This window comes from Pseudorca crassidens, chromosome 7, assembly GCF_039906515.1.
Source record: "Pseudorca crassidens isolate mPseCra1 chromosome 7, mPseCra1.hap1, whole genome shotgun sequence".
Taxonomy (NCBI): Eukaryota; Metazoa; Chordata; class Mammalia; order Artiodactyla; family Delphinidae; genus Pseudorca; species Pseudorca crassidens.
Window position 1 is genome coordinate 19,766,216 of NC_090302.1, and position 20,648 is coordinate 19,786,863.

General features: G+C 50.9%; 1 protein-coding gene across 1 annotated transcript in view; it reads left to right on the forward strand.

The window, feature by feature from the left end:
* The window catches only part of AKNA (AT-hook transcription factor), a 52,897-nt gene that overhangs the window by 26,434 nt on the left and 5,815 nt on the right, over window positions 1-20,648 (forward strand). Inside the window, exons 6-19 of the mRNA XM_067743553.1 lie at window positions 460-614; window positions 3,534-3,593; window positions 5,613-5,740; window positions 6,214-6,421; window positions 7,703-7,857; window positions 7,958-8,134; window positions 8,968-9,214; window positions 10,084-10,190; window positions 10,821-11,032; window positions 12,872-13,034; window positions 16,002-16,178; window positions 16,839-16,954; window positions 17,614-17,760; window positions 19,204-19,299. Coding sequence (XP_067599654.1) covers window positions 460-614; window positions 3,534-3,593; window positions 5,613-5,740; window positions 6,214-6,421; window positions 7,703-7,857; window positions 7,958-8,134; window positions 8,968-9,214; window positions 10,084-10,190; window positions 10,821-11,032; window positions 12,872-13,034; window positions 16,002-16,178; window positions 16,839-16,954; window positions 17,614-17,760; window positions 19,204-19,299 — 2,148 coding nt within the window. The remainder of the gene's footprint in view (window positions 1-459; window positions 615-3,533; window positions 3,594-5,612; window positions 5,741-6,213; window positions 6,422-7,702; window positions 7,858-7,957; window positions 8,135-8,967; window positions 9,215-10,083; window positions 10,191-10,820; window positions 11,033-12,871; window positions 13,035-16,001; window positions 16,179-16,838; window positions 16,955-17,613; window positions 17,761-19,203; window positions 19,300-20,648) is intronic.

Here is a 20,648-nt window from a genome sequence, read left to right on the forward strand (position 1 = left end):
CCTAGCAGCTGTGTGATCTCGGACGAGTTGTATGACAAAGAGCATCGTCACTGTAGAGCCCTCACCCGGTGAGGTCCCCACTGGTGTTACCCCACTGACAGTCAAGGAGACCGAGGCTCAGAGAGGTGAGGACATGTAAAAGGTCACACTGCTATGGGGGAGGGTCAAGATTTGAACCCACATCTTTCCGAGTTGGAGCCCACACTGTTGACTGGAAACCCAGAGGCCTGGCTTGGCTCTAGCTGTGTCATCCGGGGCTGACCCACACCTTGTTCTCTCCTATAAATGGGGACAACACTGCCCAGGCCCCTCCCTCAGGTCGCTGTGAAGACGGCACGATTGTGAGATGGCTGAGTTTTCATTTGAGGATGGAGGTGGTGGATTCGAGGTTCAGCAACTGTCCCTCAGCCCCAGGAAGGACTGTTCTTGGCCCCAGCATTTAGTGGTTGTATTTTCCAGGGTGGCCATCAGCTGAAGGAGACCTGAACCCCTCCTCGCCCCCCAGCACACCCGCCCTAGGGTGGCTTCCGGACGACCCGGGCATCGCCCAGGACCAGCCCTCAGCGGAGCAGGCCCAGGAGCTGACTTCTCAGGCCAGTCGGTTCCTGGCCAAGGTGAGTGGAACCCCAGCTTTGCCCACGAGAGATGGGACTCACCTGGAGAAAGCGGAGCCTCTGCCCGCTTGGATGAGGGGCTGTCTACGAGGCTCACTCGTTATTCCCCTAATGGAGCTAACTTAGAAACAGAGCCTCCCTGACCCTGGTTTTAGGGACCTCCTAGCTCCAGCCTCCTCCTTCTCACCCAGTGCTAGGTTTAACTCCCTTTTTGGCGTTGTGTCTCATCAAAGTCTCTCCAATTGTGCTTGAAACTACCTCCGGTTTCACTTCTGGGGGAGACTCCCTGCTTCTTCAGGATTCTGGAAGGGTTATGGAACCTCCACTCTACCTTCTCCTCTTTAGGATCGATCACCTCACTTCCCTAGTTCCTTTCGTTATGGAAATCAATCCTCAGTCACTTCTCAAGGGGCCTTTATATTTTCATCCAAATAACTATGAATTGTTTGCAGGTCTGTTTATAACTATACACTTGGCCTTATTCCAAAAGTACTTTAAAGCAGCTTAGAAAATACATGCATTGTAACCACATTCTGAAAATGGAAGTGAGGAAACTGGGGCAAAGGGGAAGTAAAGATAGGAAAAAAATAAAAGGAACTTAGGGAGAAGTGAAGAAACAAAATGCTCTGCTGGACCCTGAATGCTTTATCAGATTCACATTTGGTTTTGAGCTTCCTAGCTGTCAATGCAGAAAGGGAAATGCGATACATACATCACCATGTCCATAAAACAAATTCTTTCAAAGAAACACCACCATTCTTTCTTCCCTTCCTTCCTTCCTTTCCTTCTTTCTTGTTTGTAACATCTTTATTGAGATATAATTCACATAACATACAATTCAGTCATTTAAAGTTAATGCTTCAGTGGCTTTTAGTATATTCACAGCTGTGCAGCCATCAACACCATCAAGTTTAGAACATTTTCATCGCCCACTAAGGAACTGCTTATGCATTGAGCAGTCACCCCCCCATCCCCTTCCCCCAGGCCCCGGCAGCTGTGCATCTACTTTCTGTCTCTTTGGGTTTACCTGTTTTGGACGTTTCCTATAAATGGATTCATGTAGCATTTGTCCTTTTGTGTCTGGCTTCTTTCACTTAGCATAATGTTTTCAAGGCTCATCCACGTTGTAGCAGCATGAACTTTATTCCTTTTTATCACCGCCAATCACCGCCATTCTGGGTCCTGTAACTGGAGAGATGTTTCTCCTCCTTGTCCTGTGTGCTCTAAAGTAAAGCAAAGCCAAGGTCACCACATTGAGCACCAGCTGGGGCATCAGCTGACCCCTAATGATCCAGGCTGCCCTGTCCATACAGGAGCCACTGGTCAGGTGGCTAGTGAGTACTTGACATGTGGCCACTCCAAATTGAGACGTTCTGTAAGTGTAGAACACATACTGCCTTTCAAAGACTTTGTGCAACAAAAAGATTATAAAATTTTCAATATATTTTTTTACATTGGTTACATGTCAAAATAATATTTTAGGTTTATAAAATATATTATTAAAATTAATTCACTTGTGTCTTTTCACATTTTTAGTATGGCTCCTGGAAAGTTTTAAATTACATATGCAGCTTGCATTACATTTCTATTTTATGTTATATAAATTATATAATGTAATTATATTAGGTAAATTTCTATGTTATATTTTGGCACTGATCTAGAGCTTTCCTAGAAATGCTAAAAATCTCCAAATTGTCTTTGCCATTTTTTTCTAATTAAAAAAATTTTTGTAACAGTAATAGATACCCATGGTAAAGACCCTCACACAGGACAAAGAATATATTCAGGGAAATCTTTTCTTCCCCTCTTGCCCTTCTGCTTCATGCAAAATGTTTAATGCACACACATGCATTTATAGAAATCGTCACATGAGTATGTACACTATAATGTACCTTGACTTTTTTTAAAAATTTATTTTCAAATGTGGTGTCAGGGAGAATGTCCTGACTCAAATTTTGCAGTAATTGAATATAAAAACTTAATAACTTTGCTTGCAAATTTTTTTTTTTTGTGGTACACGGGCCTCTCACTATTGTGACCTCTCCCGTTGCGGAGCACAGGCTCCGGACGCGCAGGCTCAGCGGCCATGGCTCACGGGCCCAGCCGCTCCGTGGCACGCGGGATCCTCCCGGACCGGGGCACGAACCCGCGTCCCCTGCATCGGCAGGCGGACTCTCAACCACTGCGCCACCAGGGAAGCCCTAGCTTGACTTTTTTAATGTCCCAAATTTGAATATTTCTGGGTAGGCAGTAAATTCACTTTGTTCAAAGTTCAGAGGATACATATAGTAGAAAACCTTCCTCCCATCTTTGTACCTGCCCACCACCCAGTTCTCCTCCCTAGAAGCAATTAATATTTTAGTCTCTTGCATCCTTCTAGAGATAGTTTATAATATACCTTCTAGAGATAGTTTATAATACATAAGCAACTGTGTTTGTATTTTTCCTTCTTTGTTCTCTCCGTATCTTATACAGATGGTAGCCTACCATAAGCACTGTCCTGTACCTTGATTTGATGCTGAAAAGTAGGTCTTGGAGGCATTTACACATGAGAATACACATACGTGCCCTCATCTTCTGGATGGCTGCATACCGTTCCACAGATAGGCATTCAGACTGTTTCCTGTTGCCCCATGCCCACCACGCTGCCGTAGGTTTCATGCACAGGAGTAAGTGCGCTTTGCTGTCAATAAATTCCTGGAGGTTCCACTTTGATTCTTCCCAAGGCTGCCATGGCTCAGGCCAGTGGTGGAGCTTTTCTGGCACCCGCCTCTCCGTGCTTGTCAGAAAACCCACATCCCAAGGCAGGGCCCAGCTCTCCGCACCAAAGTGTGACTGTGGCGAAGTGTGGGAGTCTGTAGGACTTACCTTCTGAGTCTGAATTAATGGAGCGTGTTTCCTTCCCTTTCCAATTCCCAGGTGGAGTCCTTTGTAGAACTGCTGCAAGCAGGACAGCTGACACCCCAGGACCAACTCAAGGTACTGCCCACTTCAAGAGATGCCCTTGGAGCTGCCAAGACAGCTGTTCTGTCTCCCATGGCACAGGCTCTGAAGCCTCGTTTGCTGTAAGACAGACCAGAGAATCCCAGACATCGTGTCTCCTTTTAGAACAAACAGCCCCTGATTAGCTTTCCATGATAATGATCATTATATCACAATAGTCACCATTTATTAAGCAAAGATGCTGGTGTGCCAGGCACTGTGGTAAGCCCTTGATGTACATTATTTCATTTTATCACCATAAAAACCCGGCAAGGCAGTCACAGTCATCACCCCCATTTAACTGGGATGAGCTGAAGCCCAGAGAGGCAGCTGGAAGGCCACACAGCCAGTAGACGGCACAGCCCAGACCCAGGTCTGTCTGATTCCCAAGTCCAGGGTCTTAATCGTTGCCCTGCACAGCTTCCCACGGATTATATTGCCTGTCGGCAACCAGGAAAAGGCCTTTTCTTTTTATAATTTTCCTTATTATAAAAGTAATTGCTAAAATGAAAACTGGGGGGAAAAGGGAAAGAAACCCCTAATCTAACCATTATTGGCTTATTTCCTTCTGGGCTCTCGTATTTCTAGGTAACTGTGGTCATATATAAAATTTAGATTTCTGATGCATCAGCCAGGGTCCCAAGAAGATGGAGCTCTCAAAGCTGCGGGTGTAGGGATCAGTGAAGGGACTGTTAGCTGGGGTGTGGGCAGCAGCCTCAGGGAGCCCGACCAGGGACAGGGAAGCCCAGGGACTAGCGCCTGCCCGGAGCAGTTCCCTCCCAGGTCTCTTTCCTCCCACCCTGTGACCTCTAATAGATGCCTCCCCTAGACAGGCCCCAGGGGAAACCAGCTGATGCCCCAGGCGCAGAGCCGGGTGGGGAGAGGAGCTGAGGGAGGGTGAGTAGGGCAAATGCAACGCAGTTGGTTTGATAGCTTTTACTGTTAATGTTATGTTACTAAGCATTATGTTACTATATAGACGTTACACACATTCTCCAGTTACAAAATGTGATATGGACTGTATTATCTCACTGAGTGGATGATCAAGGACCTTGAAAATCAAAACCATTCTTTTTCTTCCCCCTCTCCTGATTCCCCCATACGCAGGGAGATTGAGAGCTGTTGGAAGATAAAGTTTGACTGGGGGCTAGACTCTAGGTTGTCCTTGGCCTCAGTCTATTGTCAGCATAGGGTGAGTGAGATGAGGATGATAAAAAGCCAGGGGTAATGAGCCCGCCTCCCATAGTTTTAACCTCCCATGAGTTAGCTACGATCATGTTTACCGTGGGGACCTAGCATAATCGTTGGGACCATGAGCTCTGGAGCTAGAGGGCCTGGGTTCATATCCCGACTCTACAACTTTCTCACCCACTGTGTGACCTTCACTGACTTAATTAATCTCTCTGTGCTGTAGTTTCATCCCGTTTAAATGGAGATGATAAATTACCCCTCTCATTAGGGTTATGTTGAGGATTAAATGAATAATGCAAAGGGCTTTAGCCAGAGCCTCAGTGCTCATAAATGTTAGTTATCATTATCAACAGTGTGATGGTGATGATAATACCATCTGTTGTGATAATCTATAAGGATTTGGGAAAAGAACGACTAATGTTCCAAAATCCACTGTTCTGAGAATCGAGGATGAGGATCTGAGGTGTCTCAAGTACTAGGTCCTTATGGGGGTATAGTGACAGCATATTTGACACTATGACCATCAGGGAACAGTGGGTTCTTGTAGGTCTACCCAGGAAGGACTGGTACCCTCCGGGGCTGGTGCCAGTGCTCTAAGCCATGCCTCTGCCATACCAGTCTGATGGCAGGGAGATTGACCAGAGTGAGCAGCCTCCAGAGGGTACCAACCCCAGCCTTCCAGATATTCCGGGGCCTAGAGGCCTCCGCAGTCCCAGAGTCCCACGCCCCTCCCCTCCCCCAAAGAGCTGTCTCGTCCACTGTGTCTGCAAGGATGGAGCCCACGGGGGCTGGGCACTCAAGTCTTCCTGGCCTGTCTGGTTTCAGGTCTTCCAGCAGCTAAAGGCTGTCCACGCGGCCTTGGAGGAGGAATATCTGAAGGCCTGCAGGGAGCAGCACCTGGCCCAGCAGCTTGCCGGCTCCACGGGGACGCCCGGGAGATTTGATCCCGGCAGGTACATGCTGGGGAGAGAGGCCTCCAAGGACAGAAGGGTCAGGCCCTGGGTTCCCACCAGGAGGGGGACAGTTTGTCCTCATAATTCACACACTAGGGGAACAGGGAGAAGTCCTATCCCGAATAACAACATGTCCAGATGGGGGATACTTGAAGGCTGAGATTTGTGTCCTTTTGGAACTCCCTTCAGTGAGAAGTGACCTTGGAGATAAGAGTTATAAAGCCCCTCATTGGACATTGGGGAAACTGAGGCCAGAGGGGGCAGGGATTTACTCAAGCTCCTGCAGCCAGATGGTGGCAGAAGGGGACTCAGGCTGAGGCCTCCTTATTCCCAGTGGCGTCCACTTTCACCTTGTTGATTTTGCTCTCCACATAATCTAGATTATGATGTCAGATGCACTCTCCACGGGCATCTCTGGGGCCTCTGCTCTGAAGCACAGCCTCCCAGACCTGCCTGATGTTTCCTCGTTCCAGGGAGCTGGAGGCAGAGATATTCCAGCTGGGAATTCGCCTGGATGAGCTGAAGGACCACATAGACCAGAACCAGCAGGAACCTGAGCCAGCCGGGTCAGACTTGGCTCTGGACAGCTCCCCAGCTGTGCCCTCCCCCCTCCAGCCAACGGGCCTGCCCCCTCCTTTGGAGCAAGCCCCCACGCCCGCCATCCAGACCCTCTGCCCTGAGGTACCTCTTTGCCCAACCGTATTGGACTGTTCCTTCATTCACTGTTTTCTCCATTCGTTAACTTCTTCATGACATGTCTGAGAAGTTGGTACCATGTGCCAAGACTCATGACACGTGGTGGGAATTCAGTAGAAAACAACTGAAATAATAGGTGGCCTGTACCCTCATGGAGTTTTCTGTCTAGTTGAACTAGTTACCCAGTTACTTAACTATAATTTTGATCAGTGCTCTGAAGGAGAATTATGAGGTTCTATGAGAGTAGATAACAGGGTAACATATCTGAGTTTAGGGAGTCAGAGAAACTTTCCTTGAGGAAGTAATGTTTAAATGAGATCTGAGGGTGAGTAGGAATTACTAGGTGCAGAAAAGCCATCTAGCAGGACAAACAGCCTGTGCAAAGGCCCTGTGGTTAGAGTATGGACCCTGCGGAGGGGTCTAAGAGGCAGGGGAGACAGGCAGGAGAGGGGAGGAGGCTGGGGAGGCAGGCAGGGGCCTCAGGATGTACATGTGTGGGTCACATCAAGGGGATGGTCTTAAACTCTGCTGGGTTTTTCAGCAGGAGAAGATACCAGAGGATTTGCAGGTAGGTCCGAAGCGGGGAGGTGGTGGGGCAGATGGAGAGACGTGCATGGACTTGAGAGAGATTTAGCAGGTACATTTGACTGGACTTGGATTGGTGATGAGAGGAAAGGAACAAACGATGACCTCCAAGCTTCTAACCTTTAGTCCTGGGTGAATATGGGGACTATTCACAGAGGTGGCGACACTAGAGAAGGGCTGTACATGGAAGGGGCTTTGTAGAATTCTCTCTAGCCCACGTCACAACCCCATGAGACACAGTCATCTCGAGTGCATCATCTTGAGGGGCTCCCCTGCTCCCATGGTGAAGGTGTTTTGAGGGGCTGGGTGTCCATGTTGGAATGGAAATCTGGGTTCAAATCTAGGCTCTGCCCCTCACTTCTGTGTGACTTTAGGCAAATCATTTGAGCCTCAGTTACCTGTCTGTGAAATGGGTTGTAATAACCTAGGTACTGGTGGGATTGTTGTGAAGTGATGTCTGTACAGCGCCTGGCACGTAGCAGGGGCTCCATCAACGGCGGTCAGTGTCAAAGGTCGCATGACCCAGTCCCTACTTGTGCACACGTAAAAGGATGATAGGTTAGTGAACTTAACCTATTTCTTACTCTTTGGCACCCAGCATGAGCCTGGCATAAGGTGGGTCCTTAAAAGGTGGTCTCAGATGTCTGCTGAATCTCTACCCCTCCTCCTTTCTGGCCCCAGCTTGACGCCATCAGCGCTGGCCTCCACCCATTGCACGTGAACTTGGATCTGAGCGCTACCAGCAATGAAGTAGAGGACAGGCTGCTGGGCCTCCCGACCCCGCTCGGGCACAAGGAGCTGCGGGTGGAGCACGATTTCCACGGCCTCCTAGAGCGGTGAGTGCCCACCAGAAGTGAGGCCAGGGTGGTGGGTCCAGTGGTGGGACCTTGCTGGCCCTGCTGGGCAGAAGTCACGCCCCTCTGTGTTCTTCTGCAGGTACCTCAGTGTGAAGTCTCTCCCAGAAGCCCTGAGGCTGGAGGAGGAGGGGGAGGGGCAGGGCCACACCCTGGAAGTTGAGGGGCCAGCTTCAGCTCCAGGAAAAGCAGCGGCCACCAGGCTCCCCACCAGACAGCCCCCAGCACAGGCTGAGAGAAGTCACGGGGGCCCCGTCGAGTATGTCAATGAGCCTTCCCCGCTTGTCCCACACCAGCTCAGAAACCGCAGGGGTGGAAATTGTCATAGTGAGCTAGACAGTTCAGAAACGGCCTTCCTGACCTGTAGCTCAGTGTCTCTCTAAAACGTGCAACATGCACCATTGATAGCATTTGAAATGATTGGGTGTTGTGGGACGAGGTTTCTGGTAGGACAGATGCAGCATTAAATAACATTACTCTCCTTGTCAGTCTCAGACATTCCATGGCCATCAAGGAGGAATCTCAGTTAGGGCTATTATGTCTTCAGTGCCTCTCTTGATCTTCCTTTAAAAAGAGAGAAAGAGAGAGAAAACAAGCAGGCGTCAGGCCCAGAGCCTTTACTAAGCAACAGGATCTATCTAGACTATGATAATATTGTTTTCATGTTCCTTGTATTTATTTGCAAAGTTAGTTTCTATTTGTAACACAAAATACCGGTCTTCTGTTTATAACAGTGACATAAAGTCTTTTTGAGTAGATTGAAAAAGTTGATGGAAATGTCTGGAAGGGCGAAGACGGAAGACAATTCCAGAAGCCTGGGAAAGGATGCTTTAGCGCATCTCTTTCCACAGTTTCTGCTGCACTGTATAGGGTGGGTTTTGTAGGCATCCCCATTTTACAGTTGAGAAAAATGAGGTTCAGAGAGGGGAGGTGCCTTGCCCAAGGTCACACAGCGAGAGGGTGGCGGAACCAGCGTGGGCACGCAGGGGTTCCTGACTCCAGAGCTTGTGCCCTAGACTGTGTGGCTACCGGGACAGGGCTGCCCAGCCCATGCCACGGCTCAGGGCCAGTGTGCCTCTCCTTCCCTGCCAGGGAAACCGTGGAGCAGATGGCGTCTGTGAAGCCAGCAGACTTCCACGCATCCGTGGGCAGAGACAGGCACCTGCAGGGCCTGGACAAAGCTGAGGCAGCTCCTTCAGGCCCAAGCAGGCCCCCCCCACCTCAGGGCACCAAGTCTGCGGAGTCCCACCAGAGCAGTCTGACCAGCCTAGAGGGAAGTGGCATCTCTGAGCGCCTTCCCCCGAAGTCTCCGTGCCAAGCTGGCGGGCCCCACCTGGAGGTATGCGTCTGCACGGGGCATGGGCTGAGCCTCAGGGCCATTCCCTGCATCTCCTGGAGCCTCCTGCCTCCAGGCCTTTGCTCAGAATGCCTGCTCCTCCTGCCCTTGCCAGTCACAGTCCTGCCCGACATTCAGGGCTTGTGCCATAGCTCCCCACACCCCCGTCCCTCCGCCAGGAGCTCCCCTTTCTCCTCTGAGAGCTTGCGATTTGCAGGAATCACAAATCACTGTGGAAATGTGACTTATGTGATGGATCCTCCCATAGAAAAACACATACGTATGCATGTGTACACACACACACACACACACACACCCCTGTAGTCCCAATGAGCCCATGGTAAGGAGTCTGTACTCGACCATGAACTCATTGAGGGCAGGCACACATGTCTCTCTGTTGGCCATCTTTGCACCTTGCATTAGATGCAGTGTGTTGGAGGTGTGCGTATTTGATCAAGTTTATTTTCCCAATTCATCAGGCCCGGGCATTTCTGCAGTCAGGTAGGACCAAGGTGTTCCAGGCCCAGCCCGGAAGCCGTGTGGACATGAGAATCCCATTCCCGCCACGGGACGTTTCTGCTCCTCTTTCTGTTCTCAACTCAGGATATCTCAGTATCTCTCCCAAGGGCCCTGGCTCCCACTTCTCAGGGAAGCGGGACTTACTCAGGGTCTTCTCGGGGCGTGGAGTCCCTGAGGTTGGCTGGGTGCTCGTGCTGCAGGACCCTCACCCCCTGGGCCCGGCTGCTGGGATCTGGGCCAGCCTCCCTGTCTGTGAGCCTCTGGAATGTAAGGCCCAGGCCAGGACTTGGGAAGGGTTTCCCAGTGTGCCTCAAGCACATTTCTCCAATTTAAAGGGACGCTGTCTCTTTCAGGAGCCCTGGATGGCATCCCCCGAGACAGACAGTGGCTTTGTGGGCTCAGAAACCAGCAGAGTGTCGCCCCTCACTCAGACCCCAGAGCACCGGTTCTCCCAGATCAGGTATCCTGGGGACCCCATCAGTGTACACACCTGAGATAGCCTGAGAATCAGAGTGCCTGTGAGCTCAGAACAGGGACAGATGGCCTGGGCGTTCTCAGAGCCCACACTTCATCCCCTCAAGGATGGTTCATTTCCCCTGTCTTATTGATAGAGGGGAACTAAGGTTCAGAAAGGGAAAGCGACTTGCCCAGTGTCACTCCGCCAATCATCGACAGACTGGGAAATAAATATTTGTTGGGCAAATGAATGATGAAATGATGAATGAATAAGGTCTGTAGGGAGGGTGGCGTGACAGAGCCACCAGGTAGAGTGATAGTCTCCAAAGCTGGATGTAGGCCCCTCGGGCTACCCAGGGCTGCCTGGGAAGGAAGGGTTACAAATTTTATTTCTTTGTATATTATCTAAAAACTAAGTTGAGCTTTATAATTTTGTGTGAGTAGGCAGATGTACACTTCTGCAGTTTATAAAGAAAATGCATGTATAATGGGGGTGCATCCTCAGAAATACTGTACTGCCAGGGGTGCCAAGTCGCAAAGGTCAGGAGTGCATGGTTTAGCATGTGGAGGGTCTCGGTGACTGTGGCCTCCGTCTGTGTGACCTCAGCGTGTCTCTCCCTCCATGGTCTCCCAGCACCCGAGGGACATTAGCCCAGTCTTTCACTCCGTCTGTGCCCCGAGATGCAACCTCCCACCGCCAGACCAGGGGTCTTCCGGTACCCAGAAGAGCCTCTGAGCCCATCATACCCAGGAGCCGAGCCCAGAGGCTCCCACCTGGCCAGGACAGTCCTCTCGGGCAGAGGACACCCAGCTTCTGCCTGGAGCGGGCACTGGCGGCTGAGATGGGTGAGTGGATGCATCTGGGTTGGCCAGAACCTGGGGGTGGCTGGATTGCATGGGTTAAAAAAATCAAATCCGTAAGAAAACTTGCATTACCCTTTAGATGCAAAATATCTTACAGGTTCACTGTAGGAAAATTTGAAATTGCAGGTAAGGTGGACAAAAGGGAACAAAAGAAAAAACAATAAGCTAAAAACCGTCACTGCTGACATTTTGGTGTAGAACCTGTGAGCTGTTTTCTTTGTCAGTGTGTGTGTGTTTATTTACAAATACTTAAAACGGAAATGGGATATTATACGTGAATGTTTAATAACCTCCTTTTTTTTTTTTTTTTTGGCTGCATCGGATCTTAGTTGCAGCACACAGCGTCTTCGTTGCAGCGTGGGCTTCTCTCTAGTTGTGACATGCGGGTTTTCTCTCTCTAGTTGTGGTGCACGGGTTCCAGAGCATGTGACCTCTGTAGTTTGCGGCACGTGGGCTCTCTCATTGAGGCGCACGAACTCAGTAGTTGTGGCGCGCAGGCTTAGTTGCCCCCCCCCTCCGGCATGTGGGGATCTTAGTTCCCCGACCAGGGATCGAACACACGTCCCTGCACTGGAAGGTGGATTCTTTACCACTGGACCACCAGGGAAGTCCCAGTAACCTCCTTTTTTTCACTAAACACCGTGTCATGAACACTGTGTCTATAAAGTCTGTGATTTCATTTTTTACCTTTAAAAAATGCTTGTGAACTTTTTATTGAAATAAAACATACAGGAAAGAATATAAATTGATGAATTTTCTCAAAGTGACCACAGACCAAGAAACTCAACACGATTAGAAGCCCAGACCCCCCTCAAGCCCTTCCCAGTCACTCCCACACCTCCCGAAGGTAACCACTGTTCTCAGATTAGCTCTGCCTCTTAAGGTTCACCATTTAAAAATTTGAAATTTAACTTTAGTTAAAAGTTTAATTAATTAAAGAGTCACATGCAGTTGTAGGAAATAATATACAGAGATCCTTCCCCCAGTTTTTCCCAATAATAATATCTTGCAAAACCATAGAGCAATGTCACAACCAGATATTGACGTGGATTCAGTCAAGACACAGAACATTTCCACCGTCTCAGGGTCCCTCATGTTGCCCTTTTATAGACACAGTCACCACCTCCTTAACTCCTGGTGACCACTAATCTGTTCTCCATTTCTGTAATTTTGTCGTTTCAAGAACGTTATAGAAATGGAATCGTATAATATGTAACCTTTTGGGATTGGCTTCTTTTTCACTCAGCATACTTTCCTGGAGACTAATCTAGATTGCTCCATGAATCGATAGTTTGCTCCTTTATAGATGCTGATTAGTCTTCCAAGGGCTCATTGTTTTAATGCATGGGCCAGATGAGTGATTTGTAACTAACCTCTGGTCACCCATCCCTTTGAGAGGCTAGTTAAAGTTTTGAATGCTCCCCCAAGAAACATGCACACAGGCAAAGGTGTGACTAATTTCAGAGGGAGGTGAGGCTCCGAAGCCAGTCCCAGAGCGCCCTGGTGATGCAGAGTCTGGGGGCCCTCGTGGAGGAGCGGGGGCCTCTTTGTAGGGGGAAGGCCCTGGAGACTTGGATCTGATGCCGAAATGGTGGATGGGGGAGGGAAATCTAGTTATAAACAGCTCTGCAGGCCCGCTTTGCTCCCAGCAAAACCCACATCTTCTTCCTGTTTTGAGGGTCATCGACCTCGATAGGAGCTTCATTCATGACCTCAGCCGGGCCCCATCTCTTCCCCCCCAGCACACTTCCACCCGCACAGGTTCTCACTTCAAGGGTCCTCTCTGTGTGAACTCACTCTGACCCCTTTCTGCCTCCCTAGTGGTCCCTGGCTCAGAGTTCAAGGGCCGAAAGCAGCTTTCTGAGCAGCTCCCCCATGGCGCGACAGTCAGCCCACCCCCGACCCTGGCCCCTGCAGCCGCCGCTCCACCCCATGGGCCCGCAGAGACCACCTCCACCTTCCTCCTCACCAGGACGGGGCGAGAGTAAGTTGCATACTTGGGCGCTGCGGATTCAAGCTCATCATAGAGCCGGGAAGCACGGGCTTTCTAGGGTCTCCATCCAGTGGTGGCTGTGCTGAGGCCAGACGGACCCAGGCATCCTGCCTCCCAGCTCAGGGCTGCTCCTGTGGGATGTCATGGATCTAGATTCTGAGGACGCTTCTCCAGCTGGTGGGAAATGACCTAGAGGTTCGCCTTGCTGGTGCTAAGACCCCTCTGCCTGTCCCCCAACATTTCCCTTCCAAGACAGGTCTGCACTTCCCAGGGGTGTGTTTTCTGCAGTTTACGCATTCATCGTATGAACTGAGAAGGGACAGTTTTTTCAATTTTTCATTTTTAATCCAAGTGCAGTTTTTCTACTGAGAAAGTTTTCTCCTTGCTTCATTAAACAGAAATGGGAAAAGAGATTAGTCAGTCCTCTTACTTCTCCTCTGAGTAGCTTTTGGCCAATAATCAGTCACAGGCCTTTGTTGGGGTGGGGTGTTGGCTTCCAGGCCTGAGTTGAGTAAGTTCACTCCTGCAGTCTCCTCTGATATCTACAGGGGAATGAGAGGCTTATTTACCTACAGTATGCCAACCCCTGGGAATACAATAGTGGGCAAGACAGTCCTTGAGCTTGTAAGGCTCACCATCTTGTAGGACGGACCAAAAACAGGTGGTTGCACCCCCAGTATGATGGCACAGGGCTGAAGGACTGTGGGAGCACAGAGAAGGGGCATCTAGCCCAGTCAGAGGCTTCAGGGAGGGCTTCCTGGAGGAAGTGGTATCTCAGCTGAGACCGGAAGGAAGAGAGATGAAAGAATATCCCAGCAGAGGGAACAGCATGTGCAAAGGCCTAGAGGTGAGAGAGTGCCTGCCACCTTTTAGGCACCAAATGTTTATTATAGCCGGATCCTCAAGTATGAGGTGGGGTGTGAAACAACAAAAGCAGAGAGGAAGACAGGGAGACCTGGGGGAGATCTTGGAGGGCCTCAGACACATATGGTTAGAAGTTTGGGTGATGGCTCTGCTCAGGAAAGGTGCTCACTGAATATTCATGAATGTAGAAAGTCTCACCTAAGGACAATGAGGGAGGCTTTAAGCCAGGGAGAGGCGTGGTTGGGTTTACGTTTTAGAAAGAATTCTCTGACCACTGTGAGGGTGAGAATAGAGGCCAGGGGATTGCTGAGAAGCCTGCCGCACCCAGGAGAGAGGTTATGGGGCCAGTGGGGAGGGAAGGGAGGTGCATTTGAAAAGAGATAATTAGGCATTGGGCCCACAGGACTTGGGAGTTGGTTAACTTTTGGGGTGTTCAGGGAAAGAGAAAGGTTTAGAATGACTCAGATTGTTGGCTGGCCAACCAGTTGGATGCTGATGCGGAGATGGGGAACCTAGGAAGGGGGAGTAAAATTGCAGGGAAAGATGACTTATAGGTGCCAGCTGGCACTCAGTCACTAAAGGATTAGGTCAGGAAGACCGAGATCCTGGTAGAAACAAGCCAGAGAGGACAAGTGACGCCTAACGGGGTATTCCAAATCCCAGGCTCTCGTTCAGCGGCCTTTGGCCTGGACAGGGAGCCAGAGCCGCCCCAGTCCTGCACCCATCACGGGGCCTCAGCCCTGCCTTTCAGGGGTTAACTGGTGACCGGAGTTCTCACTCTCCTGCAGCCGCCACCCTCATGGTTTGCCTTGGAAACCCCAACAAGCGTTGCCCTGGGAATTGCCAGGGGAACCAACTGCCCTTAGACGCACACAGCGCCAGGCCATGGCCAGAGGGAGGTCTCCCGCCTCCTCTGTGCACCCATCTGAAGGCTGATGTCTGCTGAAGCCGGCACCAGGAGACACTCCCCCAAGAGTCCAGGGGCCACCAGGCAAGAACTAACCCTGAGGGGAGCCCTCACCCCGGAAGCTGGTCCGAACAGTAGACGTAGAGCTTGCCTCAGCCTGGAGGACAGCCGTGCCCAGCCCGGGCTCTGATGCCCCGTGTGTAGGGGGGTTTGTGTGTAGCAGTGTCTGGGTAGAATTGGCTGCTGCAGTGCCAGCGACACCCTCAGAATGAGACCCTAGAGATTCAGGGACCGATCGGGGAGAAATGCAAACAGGATTTACTCCCAAGATGCTGGTGGCTCGTGAGCTACCGCGCCAGTCCCAGGTTGGGCTGTGTTTGGGGGCTTCCCCAGCATGACAGCAGCCTTGCCTCTGGCACCCCTGCAGCTTCCAGCCTGCTCGCGTTCAGTGGGCGATGGGAAGCACCGTGTGTCTTTGTCCCTTCTCCACACACACATTTACTCTGCTTGCTCTGGGAGCCTGGAGGCCAGCTCAGTGCCATTCTCTGAGCATCTATGAGGTCTCAGCGGTTGTGAGATGGGGAGGCCCACTCCTTGCCTGCCAGGGGCTCACTGTCTGGTGGAGGAGACAGATAAACAAGCATCTTCCGCCAGGAGCAGGGAGATGGGCTTGAACAATGTAGGAAATGTTCGGGGGAACCCAGGAGGGGTGGCTGAGCAAAGGCGGGAGGGAACCAGGCCTGGATAGATAGTTAGGGTTTCTACAGACAGAGGTTGAGGAAGGGGAGGGCAGCCTGGGGGCCGAGGCAGGTCCGAATTGAAATTTTAAAGTGTACCTTGAGCCAATGCCCTCTCTTCTCTGCATCCTCATCTCTATCTTGAGAATTTGTCACTGGTGTTTCAGAATAGTTACTCAGAGGCCCTGCATGCTAGGTTGGGTAAACCTCAAAGAAGGTTCTGCTTTGCTCACCAAATGCTTAGGGAGGGACACGAACTCAGAGGGGTGTCACGATGTGTAGCAAGAAAAGCGGACACACAGGGAAGTTGGAGAATCCACCGACAGCAGAGTTGGACAGTGCCTGCTGGAAAAGGACGAAGACCTGGCATCCGGGCAGCACTCAGGCGGCGGCTGCAGCCATGTTCACTGTGCATCTGTTCTTTCTCCTGTCGCCACCCCCCCACCCCAGCCAGGCCATCCGTGAGCTGCAAGAAGAGGTCTCCCGGCTCCGGCTCCGGCTGGAGGACAGCCTGCACCAGCACCTCCAGGGCAGCCCGAAGCGCCCAGCGTCCAACTTTGACCACCCCACCCGGGCCCGGGACCAGCCAGCTGATTCCTCAGCCACTTGGGGGTCCCATTATGGCAGGTGGGTGAACCCCAAACTCCCGCCCCTGTGCCCTGGTGGGAGCTGCAGAGGGTCAAGCTGGCCAACGTCTGGCTCTCCCCAGACATGTGGACTCAGGCACAGCCACATCCCTCTCTCGCTTATTCACTCATTCATTCACTCTTACATTTTTTTTTTACCATGTGATATTTGATACATAGAAGAATATATTAAACATATGTGTTAATAATAAAGCATGATACAGTGAACATCCCTGAACTCATCACCCAAGTGAAGAGCTAGAACACTTTCAGGACGCTCACCCTCTCACCCACTCACTCAGCAGCTATTCACTTATGATGACTTATAAAATCATCTTTAACTAACGAACTTCTGAGTATTTCTATTGGAGGGCACTACGTTAACATTTTTAATGGACATTGTCTCATCAGTCCTTCCAACAACCCTCTGAAGTCATTACTCCTATTATCCCCATTTGACAGATGAGGAAACTGAGGGGCAGAGAGGCTCAGAGCCATTTTCTATGAGTCTGACTCCAGAGTCTTCGGTTTTGACTTTCGTATTCTCCTCTTTCCTTATGTTATAAGCGTTTCTCTGGGTTGGGCTTCTCACTGATCATCTTTAAAGGCTGCATGAGACCTCATCCAGTGATGTCATCTCTCTCTCTCTCCCTTTTGCTAGTAAATCCACAGAGAGATTGTCTGGTGAGCCTGGGGGCACAGAGCAAGCAGTCCCCGCAGGAAGGAGGCAAGCCAGGTCCTCCTTGGTGCCTCGGGAGGTGCCTCGATTGTCCCTGAGTAAGTGACCACCCGCCTGGACTGATTTTTGGAGGCCACAGTCTGGGCATGCTGGCTAAGTGGTCGGGGACTACAGCAACAGCCCTAGAGGAAACTTGCAGAAGGTTTCGGGTGTCTTTTTTAGGTAGTTGTAGGGCTCTGAAATACCACGTACTTCTAATGACAGCAGCAGTATGCTATGCACGTACTGTGAGCTGCGGTTTCCGTAAGGGCTTTGTGTATGTGTATCATCTTGCTTAATCGTCACTGCAAGATGGGTCATATTATCCACGTTCTGCAGATCAGGACACCAAAGCCCGGAAGCACAAGGGACTTGCCTGAAGGAATATGGCTCTGGAATCAGTGGCCCCAGCTCACTCCTTTCTAGCTGTGTGGCCTTGGCCGGGTTGTTCACCTGCCCTGCACAGTTAAACGGACAGCTAACAGTGCAGTGATAATAGCGTCTGCTCCTGGGGTTGCTGTGAGGGTACGTGCCATGGAGCATGCCAAGCATTCAGCACAAGGCCAGGGGTCCAGATGTGTCAGCTGTGATTACTAAGGGGCAGAGCTGGGTTTAAAATCTAAGCCTGCCCCAGAGCCTGAACTCGTGATCCACCCACTCCCTAAACTATGTGACCCCCCCACCCCCTCCTCCTCTGATGCCCCTCTTTCCACCTCAGGTTCCGAATCTGAGCCAGCCTCCCCCAGGCTGTTCTCTGAGAGGGGCAAGACCACCGAGGACAGTCCACAGGCAGCTCGGAATAGAAGGAGAGGAGTGGGTAGCACCGGTCGGCCAGAGAGGGTCACCTTCCGGGGCCAATACACAGGTGGGCCAGGAGGGGGCGCTGGGTGGGCATGGTCCCCAGGTTGGTCTCTGTCCTGAGAAAGCTCTCCCACTTAGCCAGTGGGCCATTGAAATACTATCATTTTTTTATGAGTTGTGTGATACAGAAACATCGGGGAGTATTGTCTCTTTGAATCTGGGTGTGTTTGTTCATTCATTCACTCAGCAAACAGTTTCTGAGGCCTCCCCTTTGACGGGGCCCATGCTTGGTTCTGGGGAAGCCCATTCAGCTGGTCATTCATGAAGCGGTTTAAGGAGAGCTTGACGTTTGCAGGACCTGGGTGACAGGGTGAAAACAGAATCACTCCTGGACTGCCTTAAGGTTCTGATTCCCCAGGGGGCCCCGTGTCTCACCGACTGGGTACCCGGCACATAGTAAGGCTTGAGGTGACACATAGTAGGATTTCAGAGTGCTTAACATTAAAACAAATACGGATACGGCTCCTACTTTCATGAATCCGACTGCATAGCAGGGAAGACCAGTAACAAGCAATTAGAGTAAATGTGTGAATTATAGTAAGTAAATTATAGACGTGGCTCTCACCCATACCTCACTGGGAGGGAGGGCTGTTAACCTCAGATACGATGCAGAGAAGGCAGGAAATGAGATACAATGTCTCCCAGCTGAGCAGATAGAAGCCGAGGGTTAGAAGTGAAAGCAGCAGCGCGTCCAGGGGCCCCAATGCAACACACACAGAGTATAAAGTGGGGACCCTGCACGGCAGAGGGGAGAGAAAAAAGTATTAATCAGGCAACATTCTGAAGGTCCTATCTGAGACTCAGGGATGGACGAGGCACGGGATGGCCGGGCTGGGTGCAGTCCCAAGACCCTGTCCAACCTTCTGATAACCTTGAGCACTTGACATCTGCCAGGTGCGGGGCAGGATACCTCACGGATATGACCCCATTCAGTCCTCCCAACAAGGCTATGAAACCCACAGTATGACTATCCCTATTTTCCAGCTGCTTGGAGCACAGAGAAAACACCACTGACTCCATGCCCAAGCCATCCTAATCCTAACCAGCAAGCCGGGGTATGCGGGAGTAGCGTCACACTGTGTCATTGCTTGTCCTGTCTTCCCGGCCTGCTCTCCAACCCTGACTGAGCTTGCATCTGTTGGTTGCTTCTGTATATCGAGAACTAGGCGGCTGGTCCCTAAATAGGATCTGAGATGAGAGCTTATAATAAACAGACAAATAAAAGTGTTTCTATGTATATGTGTATATGTACATGCCCAATTACATAGCTACATATTTATGCACATATATCACATGTGTGTGCACGTGTGTGTGTGTGCATGAGAAAAAGATTGAGAGGGAGACTGTTAAACCATTTGGAGGAAGAGGAGAGAGATCCTTCTTCTAAATCGTCCGCCATTCTGCATCCACGCCCAACTGACACTGACTGTCATGGTTTCTTCCCCAGGCCAGGAGTACCATGTTCTGACCCCCAAGACTGTCCCAAGAGGCAGTGGCCCAGTCTCCTGTCCCCACTGCCGACCCGCTAGGACAGAGGATCCAGGTAGGGGATGGTACCTGAAGAAGCGGCCAAGGCTACGAGGCTGCAGCTTCTTGCCCTTGGCCTTGGGGGTGCAGCTGGGCCAGACATGGGCCACCCTGAGCTGTGCGCGGGTCAAGATCCAGACAAGGGAAAGAGATTTTTTTTCTGGTCTTCTTAGCCCTCCCAGGGAGTCCTGCCCTCACATCTATTCCTCCAGGTGCTTTGCCTGAAGCCACTCTCCTTCACCTTGACATAGAGAAGACATGAACATGATTCCAGAAGGTCCTGATGCGGGGAGGGGTGCAAGCAGCAGGGGGGGCTGGCAGCATTGATTGTCTTATCTCCCCTCTGTCCTCCCTCCACTCCTCACTCTTTCCCCCAAACCCAAGAGTTTAGGGGAAGAGTAGTGGGGAGAGAAGTGGCCTGAGAATATGGACACCAGGTTCTAGTCCCCGTTCTGCCACCGACACGCTATGTGACATTAGGCAAGTTCCTTAACGTCTCTGAGCCTCAGGTCCACATCCATAATGAAAGGTTTGGAGATGGTCTCTGAGGCCCTTTCAAGCAATAAAGATGATCATGATGGAGCTGTCATTTATCAAGCCGTTACTATATACAGGGCAACATGCTAAGGGTTGTACTAACATTAATCCTCACAACCCTATGAAGTAGGTTTTGCACATTTTATGACTATGTCCATTATATGAGTGAAGAAACTGAGGCTCCGAGAAGTTAAGTAACTTGCCCAAGGGCACACAACTTACGAGTGGTAGAGGCAGGATTTGAACCCAGGTCTTTGTGACTCTAAAGCCCTGGCTCTTCACCACTAGATGGCTGTGCCTTTGCTAGAGTCCCAACAAGCCTACCACTCATTCATTATTCAGCACCTTCCCATACTGGGCCCTGGGCCTTGTCCCTAACAAACTCTTCAGCTAAGCAGACGAAACAGAATGGTCAGAACTGGGGTGGGGGAGCACATAACTCAGCCCGGTGGGTGGTGGGACTTCCCAGAGTGAGTGACGCTGAGCTGAGGCCTGAAGGAGAAGCAGATGGACCCTGGAATTCTCCCAGTTGTGGCGCTGAGGATTTGTACAGGAAGAGAACCAGGATGCCCACTCTCCTTCTGCTCACTAGGCCTCCACTGACTCGCCCTGGTGCCCAGGGGCCGTCGTGGGCTGGTCCCACCTGGAGAATGGGCTTGTGTCACTGTGGAGGATGACCCGTAGGTACAAGGGCTCCAGTCCGGAGAACCAGGCTTGAGATCAGACAGAGGACCACTGCTTCCCAGCTCTGAGACTTGGCAAATTATTCAACCTTCTGCAGCCTCAGTTTGCCCATCTGTAAAATGGGGGAGTGGTGATGGTAGCTAG